This window comes from Carassius gibelio, chromosome A18 (assembly GCF_023724105.1).
Source record: "Carassius gibelio isolate Cgi1373 ecotype wild population from Czech Republic chromosome A18, carGib1.2-hapl.c, whole genome shotgun sequence".
Taxonomy (NCBI): domain Eukaryota; kingdom Metazoa; phylum Chordata; class Actinopteri; order Cypriniformes; family Cyprinidae; genus Carassius; species Carassius gibelio.
In genome coordinates, this window is record NC_068388.1 from 8,145,313 (window position 1) to 8,168,018 (window position 22,706).

Genomic DNA, 22,706 nt, shown 5'->3' on the forward strand with positions numbered 1-22,706 from the left:
CTCCTTTTGAGAAAAAAAAAAACTTTATCAAGTTACTAAACTCTGAGGAGTAACAGTAAACTCAAAAAGTTCATTAAACTTATATTACTGTTCTAATGTTTTTCATTTTTGTAAGTAGCACTAAGGTGTTTTAGACGTACACATTTTGTATAAACCCAGTAAATTTCAGTTATTTATTTAAAAAATAAAACAGGGATGCATAGTTGAAAAAAAAATTTAAGAAATGACATTATGTTTATGTAATGAGTATAATATATTATAATGTGCTTAAAACCATCTAATAAGAATTTAATTTGATACAAGCTTCTATAAAACTTACATTCTTAGTATTTTGTATTGACTGTTGTGACATGACCCCTTGTTAATATTTGTGTATCTATATTTACAGTGTAATCTCTGTATCCATCTCTGGGTCACTGGTCCATCATTTTTCTGGATCCACAGCTTCATAGTAAGACTGATGGTGCAGAAGATCCCACCACACTCTGGTGCAGATGAGATCCATCAGCAGACCGAATGGGTCTGACCCTCTGGGGTGAGCCACGCTCATTAATAAAGACCCTCACACGCTTGGGGGAGTGAGACATGTGAAAGAGACGGATATCTCTGGTGCCCAATACTTCAGACCTGCAATTGGGGGGAAAAATAAAATTAAACATTAAGGACATTTATTACAAAAATGTACCTGTGTGTTAAATATTTTCTCTTGGAGAATACAAACAGATTTATATTATTGTGATTAGGACGTACTGAAAAATTACTTGGTCGTACCGTATTTTCTGGACTATAAGTCGAACTTTTTTTCATAGTTTGGCTGGTCCTGCGACTTATAGTCAGCTGCGACTTATTTATCAAAATTAATTTGACATGAACCAAGAGAAATGAACCAAGAGAAAACATTACCGTCTCCAGCCGCAAGAGGGCGCTCTGTGCTGCTCAGTGCTCCTGTAGTCTACACTGAAGACATAGAGCGCCCTCTCGCGGATGTAGACGGTAATGTTTTCTCAGGGTTCTTGGTTCTAAATAAATGCGATTAATACTCCAGTGCGACTTATATATGTTTTTTTTTCCTCGTCATGACGTATTTTTGGACTGATGCGACTTATACTCAGGTGCGACTTATAGTCCGAAAAATAAGGGTGATTACATTTGTGCTCATTAGTATAAAATCACTAAAAGGATACTTTCTAACTCACTGACCATTATAAAGTGCACACAACGAATGAAAAAAAAATCTGGCTTGTACACTGGAGGCATGAGTTTCGTGAAAGACATTTCTAAGGTAAGCTGGCAAGTGCAACAGCAAAAACAAAAACAAGACACACAGGACTTTGTGTGGAATGTGATGTGATGCTGCTTGTCCGACAATTTACGTCCTGATTATGAATGGCTCTCCTCCAGACGATTCCTTGATGGACATTTTTGGCCCTACTCTGCATTCAAGCACAAAGTGGTCTTTAGAATTACGGCACACAAGTAAACACATTTAGTATGTATTTCTTGGATGCCTTATTCAGTCTTCTCTACCCGCACGTCCAACGGGTGTTGTACCAAAGGAAATAGCACTCGTCAGACATTTCGCGTCACTGTTAGATCTCAAACTATAATTTTGGATTTTATTTAATTATTTGAAGTTATCAGGGGCAATTCCAATGGTCAAATTTAGCAATTCAGTGCAATCATTCACTCACATTACATTACATTACACTCACTCTGTACTCTGATGGATTTCATGATTATTGTCCAAAGACTGGAAAATGGAGAAATTCACACACAAACACACACACACACGCAATATTCCCTCCATTATTGCACTAAAAAAGAGATACAGTTAATTAAACACACACTTACCTTTTGTGTTCATAGTCACAATGAAATTTTTCATTAAACAGCCTATTGTATATTAACAGTAGGACAATTATGAAACATAAAACTAAACTAAACAGCAGAAATTTTAAAGGTAGTGAAAACCAATGCTCTAATTTTCGAAACTGTATGAATTTACATCCAAGAAATATAAATAAAAAATAAACCCCCACAAATTTGCCCCTGTCCTAAGAACACTAAACTTGGAAAATCAGCTTTACCATTACAGAAATAAATTACATTTTAAAATATCTTAAAATAGAAAACAGCCATTTTAAATTCTAATAATATTTCACAATATAATTGTATTTTTGATCATACAGAGAATGTGTGTGGGTTAATCTGAAAATAAATGTAAAAAAATTGCAGTATATTGTTAGATGATGACGTTTGTCATATTCTTTGCTCATCTTCAATATATAGCATATGACATTATAATATTATTTTACATATATTAACACAATAGACCTGTCTCTAACAATTGTCAGAAACAATATATAAACAAAGAGCTCATAAAGCAAACAACAGCATAAGCATGGATCACTGCAATACTCATCTTTATGATTCTGAATATTCTCAGACTTAATATGAATCATCACAAGACACAAAAGAAAACATGGCCTGCTGTGAAATATTGGATAAAGCAACATGTAAGGACCACTGGGGCACTTATGGCTCAATGAGTTGAAGACCAGCCATACAAGAATACACCACTCTTAGCTTAAGTAAGTCACACTTTTTGTTTTCCTTTTATCCAAATGCCACATACATTCTCTGATGGACATTTCAGCTGGGTCCCATCATTCACAAAATCTCCCAGCATCCAGCAGGTCGTGATGTTTTTAGCCCTGTGCCGAGTGTGGGGCCAGCAATCACTCTTCCAGCCAGGACAGTTATGTATGTTCAGTAGGAGCAGCGGTGCTGGAGTTCGTACTGGGCTTCATGATAAATGAAAGCATTCCCTGAACCCAGTCTCCAGCGCAAAAAGAAGCCCTGTGAGTTATTGTGTGTGAAGTGATTTTTTTATTACCTTTGCACTCATTCAGAGAGCAACATAAAGATCTTGAGGAGAAGCCACAATGCTGGCATCTCTGATTGATGTAAACGTGAACATATAGAAATCTTAGTACCTCAAAATATTTTAACTGTTTAAAGTGTTGAGTTTTGTTTGAAACTCACCTATGATGTAACATCAGATTAAGCCAATTTTTTTGTTTGTTGATAAATTACAGAATCGTTCGAAAACCAAGAGGCCTCCACTGAGTGCAGCACCTTCCACTATAAAATTTCATAAAAAGATTGTAAAATAAATGCATATGAATTAAGCGGTTTAATCAAGTCTTCTGACCTATGTTTGATTTTCTGTTTACTGTTTTTGATCAGCTGTGCATTGAATGAGATTTATATGTAAATAAAAACCTAAATTATATCTGTTCATCATAAAATGCAATTGATATGATCAACTTGGATTAAACTGTTTGATTTATATAAATTATGTAGGTCTATATCAGCTTTTTCAACCATCCAAGTTTCAGTAGAATGGACTTTCATTGGAGGCACAGGAATCTCTCGGGTTTCATTAAAAAAAAAAAAAAAAAATTGTGTATTGCAGATGATTTAAAATTGTATGGGTTTTAAACAACTCAAGGGTGAGTAAAATGACAGAATTGTAAATTTTATGTGAATTATCCCTTTAACAAAACATTAAAAAGAACCGGTTCATACATTTAAATAAACATTTAAATGATTCCGTCACATGCAATGTTATTTTAGCATCATACTATAGATTTTGCAAATATTTAAAATTTGATTTGATTTTTACATTTTATGTTTTCATTTGATAGGCTACTTAAAGTTTCATTGTTTTTGTCATTATTATTATTATAATTTTTTAAAAGATGTCTATAGTTTTTTTGTTTTAATTTTAGTTTCGTTGAATAACTGAACTTAAAAAATAAAAATTACATCATACTTTATTTCAGTTGTCTATTTTATAGTAATTTTTAGTAAGTAGTTTTCGTGGGTTTAGTTAGCAATAATAACCCTGGTCACATGCATACAACACAAATTAGTTAATGATCATCCTAAAACCACAATCACGTATCAAATGACAAACAAGTGTGGCCTCTTCTCCAGTGACTGGACTCTCACTGAGATCCCAGCAGGAGGAGAGAACCTTCTAAAACCCTCAATCTCCATCATCTGCACTGGCTCATCCACCTAAACATCTCGAGAAGCACTTCCCTCAGCTTCAATATTAAACCCTAACAAACTGATCTGAAGAACCACTACAAAAGCAGCTAATAGCAGTGAAGTGAAAATATGCGAGTTACTTATACATACATCTATATGACCTTTCTTGTTTACTTCTGTTAGTCATGGTACTGAAGTTTAAATACAACTTACATTAAATAAATTACTGAACATGTGATGTTTTGAGACCAGATCCATCTTGGTCATTCAAAGTAATGGCAGCAGTCAAATATCAAAGGTTTTATTCTAAAAGACAGACATTAGTTTAAAGATAAACGTGGTGTCTTAAAAGAGAAAGTAAGTCATCCTTTGATGATAAAACCCATGGATCTCAAACCCCTCCAAATGTAATCTGTAGATTGCAGACAGTGATGTAGCACCTTGTCACAATCTCATGAACTAATTGCAGAAATGTTGGTTTCTTATCAAGTATATTGATGTGATCTGCTGACCCTGTGGGCATTTGAAGCCACATCTACAGCCACGTCCTCCCACACGGCTCTTCCTTTCTCCTACTGGCTTTGAAGTTCATTCTCCGCAAGCTAAAAGCTTGGACTTCACGTATACGTAAAGCTTCACATAAAGCATGACATGCCCTTTGTGTAAAATTATTCTTGCACTTGTCTTTAACCAATAAAGATTTGTAAACTACATATTTATTTTCCAGCAACTCCTAACTCCATCTTCAGGCCGTCCAACACTTTTAGAAGTTTGCGTCTTCATCTGGAGAAATTTAGCATTACTGTACATCACTCTCCCTACTCTCCTTGAGCCCTAATGATGAACATAATCACCTGTCGACTGACAGTGGGCTCTTACCTCAAGCTAGACCCCTCTCAGGAGACACTGCTGATTTTACAGGTTTACTCTGAAGGGGGTTATGTAACAGAGCCTGCCAGAGCACTGTACTGTAAACACAGCTCTGCTTCTTCGATAACCAATGAGTTCTTCTAATCAGGTCTGAGGAAAGAGCTTTAACACCCCCCTGTGACTCTCATTATTAGGCCAGGGTGATGGGCTAAGTAGCTAAAGCTGAATCCCACTGGAGTCCTTTTGGGATTTCACCCCATGGGGTGCACTGAATCAAGAGTCTGATGGACTTAGCAGAGGTGCTGTTTTTATTGCGATTATTCTCCGGGAAACTGAAGGTCATGTTGCACTTTATCTAAAAGTCTCATTTGATACTTTTGAACAAATATAAAGCAGTAGCTAACTGCTCTGTCAGATGGATCGCACCAAACAGAATAGGTATAGTATAGCCACTGAAAATAAATCTGGGTCTGATAATAAAAATAAAAATTAAACAAGTGTTGCATCCTGCCACCTGCTGGTGAGGAATTAGACATGCATAGCATAAAATCTGTTGCAGTCCTCGAACTGCATTTAGCATTTTCGAGTCAGTTTTGAGACAATTTCCGATGGGTTTTTAGAATGGTGGTTTTTGGTTTAAGAGAAAAATAAGAAAAATCTGTGGCTAACATTGCCTTAAGATTTTTCCCCCCCTATAAGATAAATTCGATTTCCTGGTTAGCCTACAAATTGATATTGTGACTGATATTTGTCAGCTTTGGATAAAAAAAAAAAAAAAAAAAAAAGAAGTTTTTTTGAATGATTCATTATATTATTCACTGATAAGTACAACACGCTATTAAAATGAGCATATAAATAGTTTTTGTTGTACGTTTTCATTTTATATTTAGTTTAAGTTGAGGTAATTGTGTTGTATTTTTGTCATTTTTTTATTATATATATATATACAGTTTTATGCAAAAGTCTGGGATAATAGTTTGCTCTTTCTTTACAAGAAAATATCATATTGATATGCATAATGTGATGTTTTTTCCGACATAAATTCTTAGTGTATCAGTACAGAGTTAAGCGGAATGTGAAAATTAGGTTGTGCAACAGTTTGGGCACCCAATCCGTTGTGTTGATTTGAATACCTGTAGTCATTTAATGCTGATTAATTGCAGCAGAAAACTGATTCGATTGGCTCAATGAACTGTAACACTGCAAACTCAGGTGCAAACAATCATGAAAAATTCTGTTTAAAGTAGATGATTGCTAGTTGTGCGTCTCCTTGATTCTCTATTTGAAAGTAACAACACAGGAACCTAAAAGAACTCTAAACCTACCTAAAAACTAGGATGATTTATCAGAGTGAAGGTTTAAGGTCTCTGCCTCCACAATCAGAAATAAATTTAGAAAATGTAAGGTGACAAGAACAGTCCTTCTTAAGGAAAGTTTTTTTTTCTTCAGTTTAGCAATTTTTTATTTCATTTTATTTGATTATAATTCAAGTAACAAAATGTTTTTTAATGATTTTAAATTTAGTTTTAGTTTGTTAACTATAATTATATTATCTTAATTGGAATTTGAAAATTATTCATTATTTCCTTATTCTAGAGAAAGCATGTTACATTAATATGACCATATGATGAACAACAACAACAACAAAATCTAAAATGGAATGTACTAAATATTCTATATTCTGAACCGAACACATAACCCTGTTCAATATAAGTAAAAATATGTAGTTATAAAAGAAGGGGAGTGAAGGGTGGAGGTAGGATTTATCATTTTTTATCCACATGTCATGAGTTTCTTTAACTAAATCTTTTATGATATATTTTAATAAACCCTTTTGAGAAATCCAGCCCCGAGTGTGAGGGTAAGACGCTGCATTTAGAGGCAGGGGAATTGAGCTGGTAAATTAAAAACAATTTCATCTTTGAAGGGAAGGCGAAATTAGATTAGAAAATCAACTTGAAATCTTTGAAATACCACCCATTTGTACGGTAACCAGGTTCAGGGTACTTTTACTGTTTCTCTTCATGATGCAGAGACAGCATAACTGAGGCTGCAAAAGAAGCACTCCTCATTAAAAAAGTAGCTAAAATAGAAGACTCATTCACTGAGCAGAACAGGGGGAGAAATTAATCACAATGGGATGCAAAAAAAAAAAAAAGTACTTTTGTGTATCTAACCTGAACCAATGCTGCAGTTTCACTTGTGTATATCTTATTATTTGCCTGGTATGATAGCAGATTTGTCTTTACATATAAACATTTACAAATTATGTTGCATGCTGGATTTTCTCTTTCAAAGTTATAATACGTAGTAAAGGCAACACTGTGAGAAAGCTATCCTCGGATGATCTCTGAAAGTCAATAGACTGAAATATGATCAATTCTGCCACAATGAGCAAAGCTTTTCGTCTTTGGGTTCACTGCAACAACAACATTCTGTTCCATTTGTCTTTTTTATGCCTGGATAAAACTGAAAATGTTCATATTCTGTGAACATATTTTGGGGGTGTGTGTGTTTGCTTGTGTGATTTCATGCTACATCCAGACCCCATGCTGTGATTCATCATTTCTGTTAGTTCTCCCTCAATGAGCAGTCTTCTGATTCACTCCTGGCAAAAAAACAACACAGTTGTAACGTACAAAGTTCACCAAACAGACAAAATGATAAATAGGATTAGTCATTTTTAATACGTTTTTAAAAACTTCAAACATTTATTTTGTTATTTTATGTGTACCACTGCACCCTGACACCTAAAATATGATTAAGTATGTATTGTTCTTTCATTGACTCTGTCTCATTGGTGACCACAAACAAATTCAGGCTAAGCAGTTTTATTATGCAGCTCCCAACAGATGCCAATCTAACACGTTTACCCGGAAGACATTAAGAGCCTAAAACTAAACTCAAAATGAAACCCTTCAACTCAGCACAAGAACGTTGTGATGTCCCTGACATCCAGCAAACTGTCTTCCTTTTTAATCACTGAGCATGAATTTATTCTTTATGGTCCTGAAGGAGCGCCTGGTGTTTGTCTCTCATTAAAGCCTCCCTAGTGTTCGGAAATGAGAGGCCATGCTCTGTGGTCTCTGCCAACCTCTTCTGCTTTGCGTAGAGAAGGGGGTCCCAGGGGCGATTGTGTTTTTCAAATATCAGTTAATCAGTATTCAGCTGCCAGTCTGCCATTACTGGTCAAATCTGCTCAGTTTATGTGGCTTCACTGACAATCTTAATCTGTCAAGGAAAAGCCTTTATGAACGTTTATAGCCTATAAGTGAATAATAATTTTATAGATTAGTTTAGTACTATATATGTTAATCTTGGCAATGCCTCAACCCCAAATCCCTTTTTCTTGAAATATAGTTCATTTAAGTATATTAATTATTATTATTAAAAAATATATACCATTCAAAATATATATTTTTATAGATAATTTACTTCTGTCATGGAAAAGCTGAATTTTGAGAAGACATTCCTCCAGTACAGTGTTGCACGATCCTTTAGAAATCTTTCAAATGTGCTCAAGAAATATTTCTTATTACTATCGAATTTTAAATCATTTGTGCTCCTTAATTATGTTGTGGAAACCATGATACGTTTTTTTTTCAGGATTCTGTGATGAACAAAGTTCAAACACGGCCTAATTATCTGAAAGTATACTTTTCAAAAAGTTGACCCCACACTTTTGAATAATCATGTATTAGGTCTACTAAAAACAGAATGTGTATGAGTAATTTGGGATGTAACCCACTTTATACAATATTTTATAAAACAGACAGTTTCGTTCCTGGGCGAGGAATGATTTCAGCAGGGCTAAAACACGCATGCGAACACTGGAAGGCGAATGTGCTTCTGTGTATTTTTACTTTTACCTACGAATTCATATAGGCCTATCGAAAATATTACAGTAGACTATATGAATCGTAGAAGTTGGTTGCTTGGTTGAGTAAAAAACAATACAAAACCAAACTATGACTTGTATCATTTATTGCCGTTTTAAGCTTTATGTGTTTATGTAAACTGCATTAAATAGTTTAGTAAATAAGAGGTTAATTATCTTACATTTTAGACACAGAATTAGCTTTGTGTACAGGAACTTGAACATTCCTCACATTCCAGGAAGTCTTTCAAGCCTATAGTATTTACTCAACTTCCTAAATGATAGCTAGTTTAACTAATGATTAACCATTTATTGGCATTATGTGTTTACCGTTTTAAAGGGTAATTGAGAATTAAGAACATTTTCCTCACTTCTTTATCCTAATAGCTGACAACTTTGCAACGTTTTTCATTAATAAAATTAAACACATTAGTGCACAATTTTCCACACCACAATCAGTCAAGCTCATATCAACAGCAAACTTACACTCATTTACATCCTTCTTTTCACTCTCTGAGGCAGAAGTGTCAAAACTCATCCTTTCTAATCACCCTACAACTTGCCCGCTTGATCCAATTCCATCTCATCTCCTTCAAGCCATTTCTCCTGAAGTTGTACCTGCACTCACTCACATCATCAACACTTCCCTCCACACTGGTGTTTTTCCCTCATCATTTAGACAGGCACGTATAACTCCACTACTTAAGAAACCCAACCTCAACCCATCTCTTTTAGAGAACTACAGACCAGTTTCCCTTCTTCCTTTTATTGCAAAAACACCTGAACGAGCTGTGTTCAAACAAGTCTCTACATTTTTCACACACAACAATCTCCCTGACAGCAACCAATCTGGCTTCAGAAGTGGACATTCAACTGAGCTGTTGAAGCTCTAAGACTGGCAAGAGCAGAATCCAAATCTTCAGTACTTATCCTGCTTGATCTGTCCGTTGCTTTTGACACGGTTAACCACCAGATCCTCCTATCAACGCTACTGGCGAAAGGCATCTCAGGAACAACACTTCAATGGTTTGAGTCTTACCTATCAGATAGGTCCTTCAAAGTATCTTGGAGAGGTGAGGTGTCCAAGTCTCAACATCTAACTACTGGGGTGCCTCAGGGCTCAGTTCTTGGACCACTTCTCTTCTCTGTCTACATGGCATCATTAGGTTCTCTCATTCAGAAACATGGCTTTTCATACCACTGCTATGCTGATGACACTCAACTCTACCTCTCATTCCATCCTGATGATCCGACGGTAGCTATTCGCATCTCAGCTTGTCTAACTGACATTTCTTCCTGGATGATGGACCATCACCTTCAACTCAACCTTGCCAAGACAGAACTGCTTGTGATTCCAGCAAACCCATCGTTCCATCACAATTTCACCATCAAGTTAGGCACATCAACCATAACTCCTTCAAAAACAGCTAGAAGCCTTGGAGTTATGATTGATGATCAGCTGACTTTCTCAGACCACATTGCTAAAACTGACTGATCCTGCAGATTTGCTTTATTCAACATCAAAGAGAACAAGCCCATTCTTTCGGAACATGCTGCACAACTCCTTGTTCAAGCTCTTGTTCTGTTCAGGCTGGACTATTACAATGCCCTCTTGGCAGGTCTTCCAGCCAATTCTATCAAACCTTTACAATTAATTCAGAACGCGGCAGCAAGATTAATTTTTAATGAGCCAAAAAGAATACACGTCACACCTCTGTTTATCATTTTGCCCTGGCTTCCAATAGCTGCTCGCATAAAATTCAAGGCATTGATGTTTGCCTACAAAACGACCACTGGCTCTGCACCCATTTTCTTAAATTCGTAACTTTCTTATGTGCCCTCTAGAAGCTTGCGTTCTGCAAGTGAACGTCGCTTGATTGTGCCATCCCAATGAAGCACAAAGTCACTTTTACGGACTTTTAAATTAAATGTTCCCTTCTGGTGGAATGAACTTCCCAACTCAATCCGAGCAGCTGAGTCCTTAGCCATCTTCAAGAATCGGCTTAAAACACATCTCTTCCATCTTTATTTGACCCTCTAACTTTAACACTCACTATTCTAATTCTATTCTTTAAAAAATCTAACTACCTTTCTAATCTTTTTGTATTCTATTTTCTTTTCATTTATTATGCAATTGTATATGTATGTGTGTGTGTATGTGTAAAGACCTCTAACTAGCTTGCTCTATTATTTTATTTTTTTATTCTATCTGTTTTCTTTTTATTTATTATATTAGTTCAAATCCCATGCTACGTGTACTGTGTTAACCTAACTGAGACTTGTTATTGCACTTATATATCATTGCTCTTTTTGTTGTTTTTGATTGCTTTCACTGTCTTCATCTGTAAGTCGCTTTGGATAAAAGCGTCTGCTAAATGAATAAATGTAAATGTTAATGTAAGACCTTCTAGGAAGAAAGAGGTAATTCTTGCCTGATGTTTGTACACGTTTAATTCACAAGAAGTATTTTCTTTTAGCTATCTGAACTTCCTTATACCTCTGCAGTTTACCTGTGGATGACTCAGCCCCCCATGCACAACAATAACTCCTCTTAACATCCTGTCCAAAAGTGAATAAACAATTAGCTGCCATCTGAATATGCAGGACGTTTACGTAGGATCCACAGTGAACCAAATTAATTTAAGAACAGTCAGACAGGGGAGTCAAGAGTGCATGCTATTCACATAATTGCTCCTGTTAAAAATAGCTTATGAATCTCCCAGCAGAGATATGTAAGTTACGCTTGGTTGATTTAATGGGTATAGCACACTGAGTCATTGAATAGTTTGCCATCTTTATTTCAAAGCTTTGTCTTCGTGATCCTTGAATCGGATTTAACAGCTTTGACTCTTGGGCAGTCTTAAATAGCATTAAAAAAATAAGTAAAAAGATTCAGCAAGTGCCACATGACCATCCAGCCATCAAACAGGAGCTATGAATAAAATATAAAAAGCATGCTGAATATGATTGACCTTTTGAGGAGATTTATGGCTCTAGTCTTTCCCTATATGCTGGCACAGCATTAACCTTATCTGTGATGCATATAATGGTCTCCTGACTACTGCATCAGTCACCTCTGCATGCTTTTCTGTCGTTCTGTTGTATACTGCATTCTAACACTATCATTTTTTTGCCTCATAGAAGGTGGCCAGTCAGACTAGCACTTTAATTCTTTATATAAGTTGCATTTACTTCAGAAGAGCTTTTTCTCATGCCTTTAAAGATTTATCTTTAGGGAAGCAGGACGGATCCAGCTAACAATTTCTGGTTTCTGGAATGTTTGTGGAATGTTATTTTAAGGTTATAAAACTAAAACCTAAAAGATTGTTCATACAATTGTTCCCAGAAGGAGTGAGAAGTATAAATGGAGCATCTGCTGTCTGTTACATGCCTGCTATTTAGTTTTTCTGCTGTCTTAGCCCGAGCTTTCCTATGATGGAGAGAGATGTAAGTGTTTCCAATGGGTAATGAAGGAGTTGATCATCTTATTGTTGCCCTGCAGGGCACACCCTGCCTCATATACCAATGTGAATGGCTATATAATTATTGCTAATTACTGGCAGCTTAACTAGAAGACAACATATTTATAAAAGCCACTTGAACTTGTGGTATGAGGGGAGGGAATGGAGTATCAAGATTGGTGAATTGAGTTGCTGGCAGTCATTGGTGCAATTTTCCACATGTTTCTTGAGGACCAAATCAGCATTTGGTTTGATTTGATATTTGAATATTTAAAATAGAGATGAGGATCCAAAAAAACAGAAGAAACACATGCAAATCAACTGCCAAAACAAAACAAATTGTCCATAAAGACGTACAGTATGTTTACATGCTGAACAATGGATGGGAGCATTGTTGCTTTCAGCATCATAACTGAAAATCTGTAAGGTACAGGTCTGTACACAATTCTCCCTATATAGACAGTTTGGAAAGGAATCTCGATGGATGTCAATAAGAAGTGGTCACATTCTTCAGTTTGCTTTAGCAATAAAAGACTCTGTGCATTTGCAGAATTGCTAATGAAAATCATTTTCTTCTTCACTTTACCAGAAAATTATAGTGAACATACTGTGTGCCTCACTCCACATGCTTTTGTATGCAGACAATATTAACATCAGTTAGTTAAAATGTCCCTTGTAGCGCACAGCTGTGCTGTTTAATTAACATAATTTCCTCAGCCGAACACTCACTAATTGCTATTAAAATCCTAACACCATTCTCTGTTTAAAATGGACAATGTCTTGCAAGTAAACATTTTTATTGCCAGGTTTCAGGCTGGAAATGCAAGGAGGATCTGAAAGAAATATGGGATATGGCAGAAGTTCATGTTGAATCTCGTTTTAACACTGTACTTGTCCAGAAATGTCCACAATTTCAAAAGAGCCAATGTTCATTAACTTTTTGGTAGGAAACCATGAAGAAACGTCCTCCATCTTTGCAGGGAGGTTAACGCAAGCCCATGACTAAGGCTAAACGTATATTAGAAGTTGCATGATGTCCTTTAGGTTTTATATTTGATTAATATTTGGCAGTTTGCTAATACGAAATGCCTTTAAACTGTCTGTGCCCTTTAAAGAATCTAAAACACACTCATCAGTTATATTATATTAAAGAAACATGTAATTGGTTCAGCTCATCAACCTCTGTAAATAACAGGTCTGAACAGAGCAACATTACAATAATTAATGGAAATATTCTGTAATGTCACATCATCTTGTCTGGACCATTAGTATGTCTGGTGCACAAAAACCCAGGCCTGTCTTTAAATGTGAAAGGTCAGTCTTTCCATATTTAGTCATACTGAAACGAGCAGAAATATATTACAGAAAAAAAATCTTCCAATGGGTTCAAATGAAGGACTCATTGAAATGCACGGATCTGAGATTTGGCTTGATTACTTGCTTTAAATCTTCAACAAACTGATTTATAAATTTTGGTTTAAACAATGCAATCTCATGGTGAATTAATGAATTGGTGGCTAATTCGTACAATCCGATTTATAAATTTTCATACAATCTGTTTATACCCCACTGACAGTTATGTTTCAGGGTGGACCTTCATGCTAATTTTTTCATATGATTCACATTTTTCGGATTCATATGAAATCACCATCTTGTAAAATAGTTAGGTTTCTGGTTAGATTTAGAGTTGGTTGAAATCAGACTGAGATAATTCTGATAACCAAAAATCATTAATGGAATATGCAATCACAATCTAAATATATTTCCGGATGTAACTTTTTTGTGTCTGAGTCTGAAATGGTGATCCAGTGAGCTGTTTCAATTTGCAGCCGGTTTCTAAATAGATAGCTAGTTATTTGAATAAGACCCCCAATGAGCCATATATGGATATATTCATGGGGTGGGGTGAGCCATAGCTCATTATCATTTAAAGATACATGCAGTGAAATGGGTCGCTTGTAAAAAGCGTTTTGTTTTACATGGCCACTTAAGAATTTTAACCAAAGAATGTTACAGCTATTTCACAAAGACCATAAAGAATCACACCAACTCGTGGAAAATGGGTATCCGTTGTCCCCTTTACATGTATTTTTGCTCAGTGTGCTTTCCTAAAGATTGCATTACATTTATGGATTAAGTGAATGTAATAACATTCACATTCATACTGAATTAACATTTTTGATGCTTGGCTGAGTAATCTTATTAGTGGAAATGTTTTTTTTCTGGAAATTTTTTGTGTCCGTATTCCTTAAACAAAGGGCAGAAATGACCTGAACTTTTCTTTTTAATGAAAGTTCTTTTTAAAAAGAATTGTTTTTTTTTTTTTTTGACAAATTCATTCATCATTTAATACATAGTACATAAATTGAAACAAAATAAAATGAATGGAAAATATTAAATTAGAAAATAAGGAATATATAGGTATAGATGGATTATTTCTTTAGGAATGTAAAATGTGCAAATATGTCTCCTGCAGGTTGTAAGATTTTTATGTAACCTATCATTGCACTGGGAGCCCACACATTAATGTCTATCCTCTGGAATAGACAAACACGCTGTCACAGACTTTCCAACCAACAACATCTCACAAACTGTTAGACTATAACAGAAATGGATGCATTCATTTTTCACAGAAAATCAATGAACAAAGGTTATATAAAAAAACTATATAAGAGACTGTAATTCAAGCACATGTCTAAGATTCAACAGTTGGTCAAAGCTTTCCTACAATATGATTCCCCACAGAAATAAAGACGGACATGTTTCTCATGACATGTCTGATGAATGAAATTCATTAAAAGATCCTTCATGTCTTTTTAGGTGAATAAAATCTGCAGCTTGTAAGAACTCTTTAGAAAGGAAAGAAAACATTACTTTGGCTTGTAATGTAGGCAGCTTAATCTTTCCTCTCAAGATCACCTTACCCATTGAAAACTTCAATGCTTTTTTTCCTAATAAGGTGTAAGTAATAAGACCCTGGAACCATTTCAGTACTCCAACCATGCATTTAAACACAATTTCATATCAGGTTTAGGCAAAAGTAATTTGGAAATGCATACCAAGGGAGATGGTAGCACACCTTCCTATTTAATGGGAAAAGACATTAGTGCACATTAGTAAATGTTCAGGAAAAATATGATCATGTGAAACTCAAATATGAAAAATATCTACAAAATATCTGGTCTGCAAAACGCATTGACCTATGAATGTGACCAGCAGTTATGAACTCCTTTAATTAACTCCTTAACCTATACTGGCCTCTTTTTATCATCCTTTCATGTTTCACACTTCTCTCAGAAATCCGATAGGATTAGATGAAAACCGGTTTGGCTTACTTGTCACATTGAGACTTTTCATGGACACGTGACTTATATTTTTCCTCAGGACAGAACACAGTATGTGCTATGCATGTGCAAAATGCATGGAATAACAACCTATAGGAAATGACTCTATGATTTGCATAAATATAAATATTAGACATATGTAAAAAAATGACATTTACATTTTTATACATATATACACACACACACACACACACACACACATATATATATATAATACTGTAATACTAAATAGGCTAAATGAAATATTATTCAAATAAATAAAGTATATTTATTCAATTTATATATTACAATATTTGTTGGTCAAATTGTTATCTTGATATGCATTTTGCATTATTTTGTTTCATACAGTAAGTTTTGTTTTTAGTAATTGTTTTTCAATAAAAATATTAATCATAACACTCATAGGCCTTTCAGTTTAATTTAAATGAAACCTTTTTAATTAAAAAAAATGTAATTTAAGGCTGAAAAACCTGTGATAGGCTGTGTTTTTTTGTTTGTTTGTTTGTTTTTTGCAGAAAACCGTGATAGCTTGCCCCAACCGTCCCAACCGTTCCTCCGTGATAGCTTGTGCCCCAAAATCAAAAAGGGTCAGTTTAATGAAATTATAATAAATAATGAATATATAACAATGAATTAATTTCCAGTAATTTACTGAAGCATTTCACTCTGTGAAAATAGTTTACTCAAGTAAAATGTGAAACCAAAACAAAACAAAAACTATGAAAAGTGTTCTCTTTTCTTCTTGGTATTTACTGTTAACCACTCTCTCACATTATTTTTATACGATATACTAGTATGTTGGTCAAGCTTAAAATATGCCACATGAAAAGGCCCATTATTCAACACTCTACTAACTTAAACTGCGACAAAAGCCAGACACTATTTTAAAAATGCCTCCATTGCTCCAAGTCTTGGCTGGAGATGGGGGGATCTGTGCATGTTTGCTGATACAGCCAAATGAAAGCCTCCACTTCTGAGTGCATGTCTGCACTCAGGGTGGCTAGAAAGAGCACGGTGCAACCCTGAGGAATAAGATAAGTAAGAACAAAGCTTGCTTTCCCACAGTGTCAAAACAAAGACTTCCCACTTTACCCTCAGGCTCACCTGCCTTGAACGCTACCCGGTTGACTATTAAGTCTGAAGGAGGTTGAGGAATTAAAAAAACTCATGTCACCAAACATGTTTTGGATCAGGCTGGAAAGGGTGATAGAGATAGCAGTGTTAGTGAACATGTAAAATCAGGTAGTAAATTACTCTTGAAAACCCAAGTAAACATTTATGCCACTGGATAAAAAATGTAATTGCGTTTTTTTTTTTTTTTTAATCTCAGAATTACAAATATTAACTCAGAACAGTGAGATAAAAAATATTCAGAATTGTGAGATAAATGTGCAATTATAAAAAAAATAAACACATCATAAGTTTCATAAAAGTAGGGCACTTAAATCTAGTTCAAAGTTTATTTTCCATGTTATGAAAGAGAATGGGGTTTTAGGATGCCGTACTCCAAAATGAAAGAAAAATCCTCTGCAATCATCAAAGGAAAATATTATAGAGATAAAGGCTTCATGTTTCAAATTCAAAGATATTTCTATGGCTTCAAAAGAAATTGAAAATATATGAGAAATGGTTGTGTGACTACTTTTTTATTCTTGTATTTTCATTAGAAATGAGTAGCCAGTACATTCATCAACATTTATTCTTTTGAGTTCTGAGAAAGTCATGCAGGAACAACATTTCCAAATTTGACTGAACTAGACTGATCACCATGTGTGAGTATCATGACTAATAAAGGTCAGACCATGAAGGGCACTTTGAAGGGTGTTGTCCTCATTAAATGCAGGCTTTCACTCTTTAGTTTAAACCCTCTGCTTAAGAGGCATAAAAGGTGATGGAAGAGAAATGAGGTACAACGATGGTGAGGGAGTTCAGAAAGAAGAGGAAGCATGCTGCCTCTTTTAATAAGCTGAAACCTATGCCTGCCTGGTTTCTGTTTCCAGGGTTGCACATGTGTACGCATGAACGCTCACAATGGTACTTGGATGCACTCACAGAAGGTATAGGTCTCAACCTTTTCCCTTCTTGTGGCAGCATGGTGCGTAATTCAGCAGGTGTTCCCAGTAACCCAGCTGACATCACCATCCAAGACAAAGGCACTTCGAACCTATCAGCTGCCAAAAAAAGCAAAACTAGAGGCAGCAGAGAAAGAAAGGTCACAATAGAAAAATACTTTTTACAGGACATACTTAAACTACCACAATCCTCCGGAGGCAACCAATTTTACTACACACAAAATGCCTATTAAGTTTGTTTCCAGAAAATTGTATTAGGTTAAGTGTATATTTAATTTTTATTTTTATTTATTAGGTTTATATTTATTTATTAAGTTTAAGATTATTTATATTAGGTTTATATTTATTTATATTTAAATAATATAATATACAAATTTAATAATACAAATGCAGTTACATTTAAATATCTCTAAGACAAATAATGTTTTGTGTGTGTGTGTTTTGCCTATGTCTGGCGATCTACTTACTGAACAGAATAGAATTTTGTCAACCATTCACTATGATACCAATTTCATTACACATTCCCAAACTGATTCTACAAACTGTACAATAAATTGCAGAGAGCACATGCAATACAACACAACTGAGATTTTCAGTGACTTTATGAGGTTACAAAGCTGCACCTGCAATACATGTAAGTGGTGACAAGTGACTATTTGAGTGAACTGAATTGAATCACTCAACCAAATTGAAAAATACAAATTCACTATGTGTTGTTTAGAGATGTGTAGCCTAATATTTAAAGTTGTGGCCTAATGGTTAGAGGGTTGGACTCCCAATCGAAGGGTTTTGGGTTCTAGTCTCGGGCCGACCACGACTTAGGTGCCCTTGAGCAAGGCATCGAACCCCCAACTGCTCCCCGGGCGCCGCAGCATAAATGCCTGCCCACTGCTCCAGGTGTGTGCTCACAGTGTGTGTGTGTGTGTGTGTGTGTTCACTGCTCTGTGTGTGTGCATTTCGGATGGGTTAAATGCAGAAGACAAATTCTGAGTATGGGTCACCATACTTGGCTGAATGTCACTTCACTTTCACTTAATTCTGATTCTTCCTTTGGAACTGCATGATGACAAAAAATAAAAAATAAAAAAATAAAAATCAGCAAATTTATCCAGATTTAACTTTTTGTTTTCTTATCTGTTGTATCTACCTTATTTTTAAGTAACAGCAGGTTACCATTTTTAACTTCAGTGTAGAAGGCTTCTGGTGTCATCCACATTAACATATTTTACCAGCAAAAATCAACAACAACAAACAAAAACAGTTTGCTATGGTGCATGATATTTGTTCTCATATTATCTCAATTTTTATTTCCTATAGTCATAAATGCTCTTTGTTATTCTTAGTCATTTAGCCCACCTATAGCAATGAATCAGAAGTATTGCACATTTCAAAGAAGACTGCTTACTTCCACATTCTAAAACAAGGTGGATAAAAGCAACATGATGCTATTGGCTGAAATCCTAAAATAAGTGTTCAGCATTCACATATAAGTGAGGTGTTTGGGTGTCCACATAATGGTGGCCATGTATATTTAAAAAGTAGCATTGGGACTGTACATGATACATTCATGGACTTTGAGTTTCCTTATTTGGTTATTTTCCTGTTCTTGTTTGGTTAATTGATTAATCCCCACCTGTCTCCATTCACCTGATTACTTCCCTCGTGTTTAAATACCCTGTCTTTTTAGTTCTTCCTGGTCCGTGATTGATGTAGTGATGTTGTAAGTTGAGTTATTATTGTATCTTATAGTATGGTGATGTTGGATGTGCCCTTATGCCCCCGTGATTATTAAAAGTACCCTTTAGTGTATCTTCATTGACACACCACCAGCCCGTAAAAAGAATCACGGACCCAAAACTTTATTTAGCGGTGTTTTTCTTTCTTTTTTGTTTTGTTTTCCTCCCTCTCCCGGAATGGCAATCCCAGCAGTCCAACTCCTGTGCCTGGAGCAACTGGGTGCTGGAGAAAAATGAATCTTCATTTACCATCTGCACCGCTGAAGAGGTTATCTCCAGACCCATTCCCGAACCAGAGACCAGCCAGCCGCCATCCCGCTGCACGGAGTGAAAGCCAGAGCCCACTGCAGAGCCTGAGTGAATCACTGTCAGAGAGCAAAGACGAGAGCGCGACTGACCAGGTGTGTGAGCCAGCAACACCGTGCGTCGTGGGAGTATTGGTCGAGATCGAGGGCATGGAGGAAAGCCCTGCCCACACTCCTGCGACTGAGGGTGAGCTGCATCTGGTTTCTGTGAATTATATGGTGCACTTAATGGACCTTGTAGAGTGGTTTGTGGAGGTATATCCTGAATCTCCTATTTCTCTGCTGGTTCTGCCCAGCCCTGAATCTCCTGTTTCTCCTCTGGTTCCGTCTAGCCCTGATCCTCCTGTATTCCCTCCCAGCCTCCCTGTCCCGCCTCCTCCTAGACCAGTCAGTTCCTTTGCTCCATTTATGCTGGTTCTGTCCAGCCCTGATTCTCCCTTGTCTCCGCTGGTTCCATCCAGCCCTGATCCTCCTGTGTTCTCTCCCAGCCTCCCTGTCCGCCTCCCCCTAGACCAGTCAGTTCCTCTGCTCCATTTCCGCTGGTTCGCCCAGCCCTGAATCTCCTGTTTCTCCGCTAGCTCCATCCAGCCCTGATCCTCCTGTGTTCCCTGGTGGTGTTTGCGCAGTGGATAAGACACATGCCTTGTCACAGAATCCACTGTGAGACACCAATGTATCCCTAAACAAGACACTTAACCCCTAGTTGCTCCAGAGGCGTGAAACCTCTGACACGTATAGCAAATTGTAAGTCGTTTTGGATAAAGGTGTCAGCTAAGTGAATACATTTTAATGTTCCCTCCCAGCCTCCCTCTCCCACCTCATCCTAGACCAGTCAGTTCCTCTGCTCCATTTCCGCTGGTTCTGCCCAGCCCTGAATCTCCGGTTTCTCCGCTGGCTCGGTCCAGCCCTGGTCCTCCTGTGTGTCCTCCCGGCCTCCCTCTCTCATCTCCTCCTAGACCAGCCAGTTCCTCGACCTCATCTCCGCTGGTGCCAGTCAGTCCCACGCGATGGTTCACCGCAGGACTTCCAGTCTCCAGCTCCGCCTTGGTGTGTGGATTCCCTGTCTCCACCTCCAGCCTCCGAGCCCTGGACTCCACCTTGGTCCTTCGACCCTGCGGCTCCGCCTTGGCACCCTGCTCCCTCGTCTTCACTGTGGCCCGTCATCCCACCTGTTCCACCGGGCTCCCTCTTCCCTCCGGCTCCACCTTGGTCACACGTCGACCATCCGCCACCTCGGGACTCCACTCCTATGGCTTCACCTCATCATTCCATCCCTCTAGCTCTGTCCGGCTCCACCTCCGTCCTCAGTCGCTCCGACTCTGCAGCGGGCTTCCGGAGCCCCGCCTCTACCTTGGTCGCCAGTGCCTTCAGCTCTGCCTTGGACCTCTGGACCCTCTGCGTCACCCTGGCTCTGTGGCTGCTCTGCTCCATCTTAGGCTCTTCACCCACCGGCGCAGTCTCTGTCAGTCAGCCCTCTGGTGTCATTGGCTCCTTCATCACCATGGCTCCTCCCGCAGTCGACTCCACAGTGGATCATCCTGGCTGGTCTCTGGAGCACCATCTGTTTTTTACTGCTCCGGGCTCCTCCCTCCTACTCCACCCTGGGTCCTCTCCAATTCCCTGCCCCACGCCTGCCTCCAGAACCCCCACCCTCCCTCCTCAGGTATTCTGCTTTTGGTGTGGTTTGACTAAAAATGTCTTAACTATATACTGTATGCTTCTTGAACTAATCAATGTCACACTTTAATATTGTCCCTTGTCAAAAGGCTTTGTGATTTATTTCTATGACTGCTGAGATGAAGAAACTACTGTACTGCAAACCAAATTAAGAACTCCATTACTCCTGAAGAACTCTCATATTAGTTCTTATTTGGTCTGTATTTTGCATTTCATGGACATTTAGTTGCTTTTACTAACATAGATTTTCACTGGATTTAATTAAAGCCGTTTAAGCCACAGTAACTTTTATATAATCATATAAGGTATATTGTGAAGTAACCATCTTGACATCGAACTCTTGGCATGCAGTATCTTGCATCTTGCCTAGATTTTTATTCAACACCAGACTGACAAAATAGCAATACATTTGAATAAATGCTGGACTTATTTTCACTGTGCAGTTTTGTTGTTGGTGATAGTCAGGTTGGTTGAACTGTGAAATGTTTCTCTAAGCTCTGACTTTGGACTTCAACAGGAAATGTTGACCATTGACTCCAAAGGAAACCACTCCCATATAGTGTACGAAAAAACATCACTATATTATCAGTATATCTCGGAGATATAAAGGCCTTCACAGACCTGGTAGGACATTGATTTGTTGTCTACTGTCAAACCTAAACTCTTCTTTTGGGCTAACACACTTTTGTTTCTTGACTAGCAAATCATCATATTAGAATGATTTATGAAAGATCTTGTGACACTGAAGACACTGAAAATTTAGCTTTGTCATCACATGAATAAGTGAACATGAAATATTTTCACATTTAAATCTTATTAATATTTCACATTACTTTTTAAGCAAATGCACCTTTGTAAGCACAAGTGACTCTGAATGGTTAAAAAAGGCTAAGCAGAAGGTTTGTATTTGCTTTAGTATTCTACCCACAGAACCAACAAGCTATGTACATTTGCACTGTATACCATAGTATACTATCAAGGTGAAGCACTTGGTTTCCATAGTGATTCATAAAATGTGGGTTTTAGTGTGCAGGATGAGAGCTACAGACATGCTCTCAGGAAATGAACATCAATCTTATAAACAAACTGGTGGAGGAGAGAACAGAAGACGAAGGATGAAGTTCATCAAGATTAGTGTTGCTCCCGGTCCAATGTAGGGGAAGCTAGGAGAAGTGTGAGAGCTAGACAGGGCATCCATGTGATCAAAGGCCTGCCATACAAGATCTCAACCAGGCAAGGATGGGCTTTCTGTAATTGGTACTTCAAACCTTACAAGTGGTGAGAGTGAAGGCTTCAGTTCAAAGT

At 37.1% G+C, this 22,706-nt stretch overlaps 1 protein-coding gene across 1 annotated transcript; it reads left to right on the forward strand.

Moving 5' to 3' along the window:
* The first annotated feature begins 19,559 nt into the window (after window positions 1-19,559).
* Window positions 19,560-21,950, forward strand: LOC127934727 (formin-like protein 1). The gene is made up of 3 exons (XM_052532292.1): window positions 19,560-19,911; window positions 20,528-21,387; window positions 21,491-21,950. Exons 1-3 carry the CDS (start codon window positions 19,653-19,655, stop codon window positions 21,497-21,499), a joined length of 1,128 nt encoding a protein of 375 aa, XP_052388252.1. The 5' UTR covers window positions 19,560-19,652; the 3' UTR covers window positions 21,500-21,950.
* Window positions 21,951-22,706: the final 756 nt, after the last annotated feature.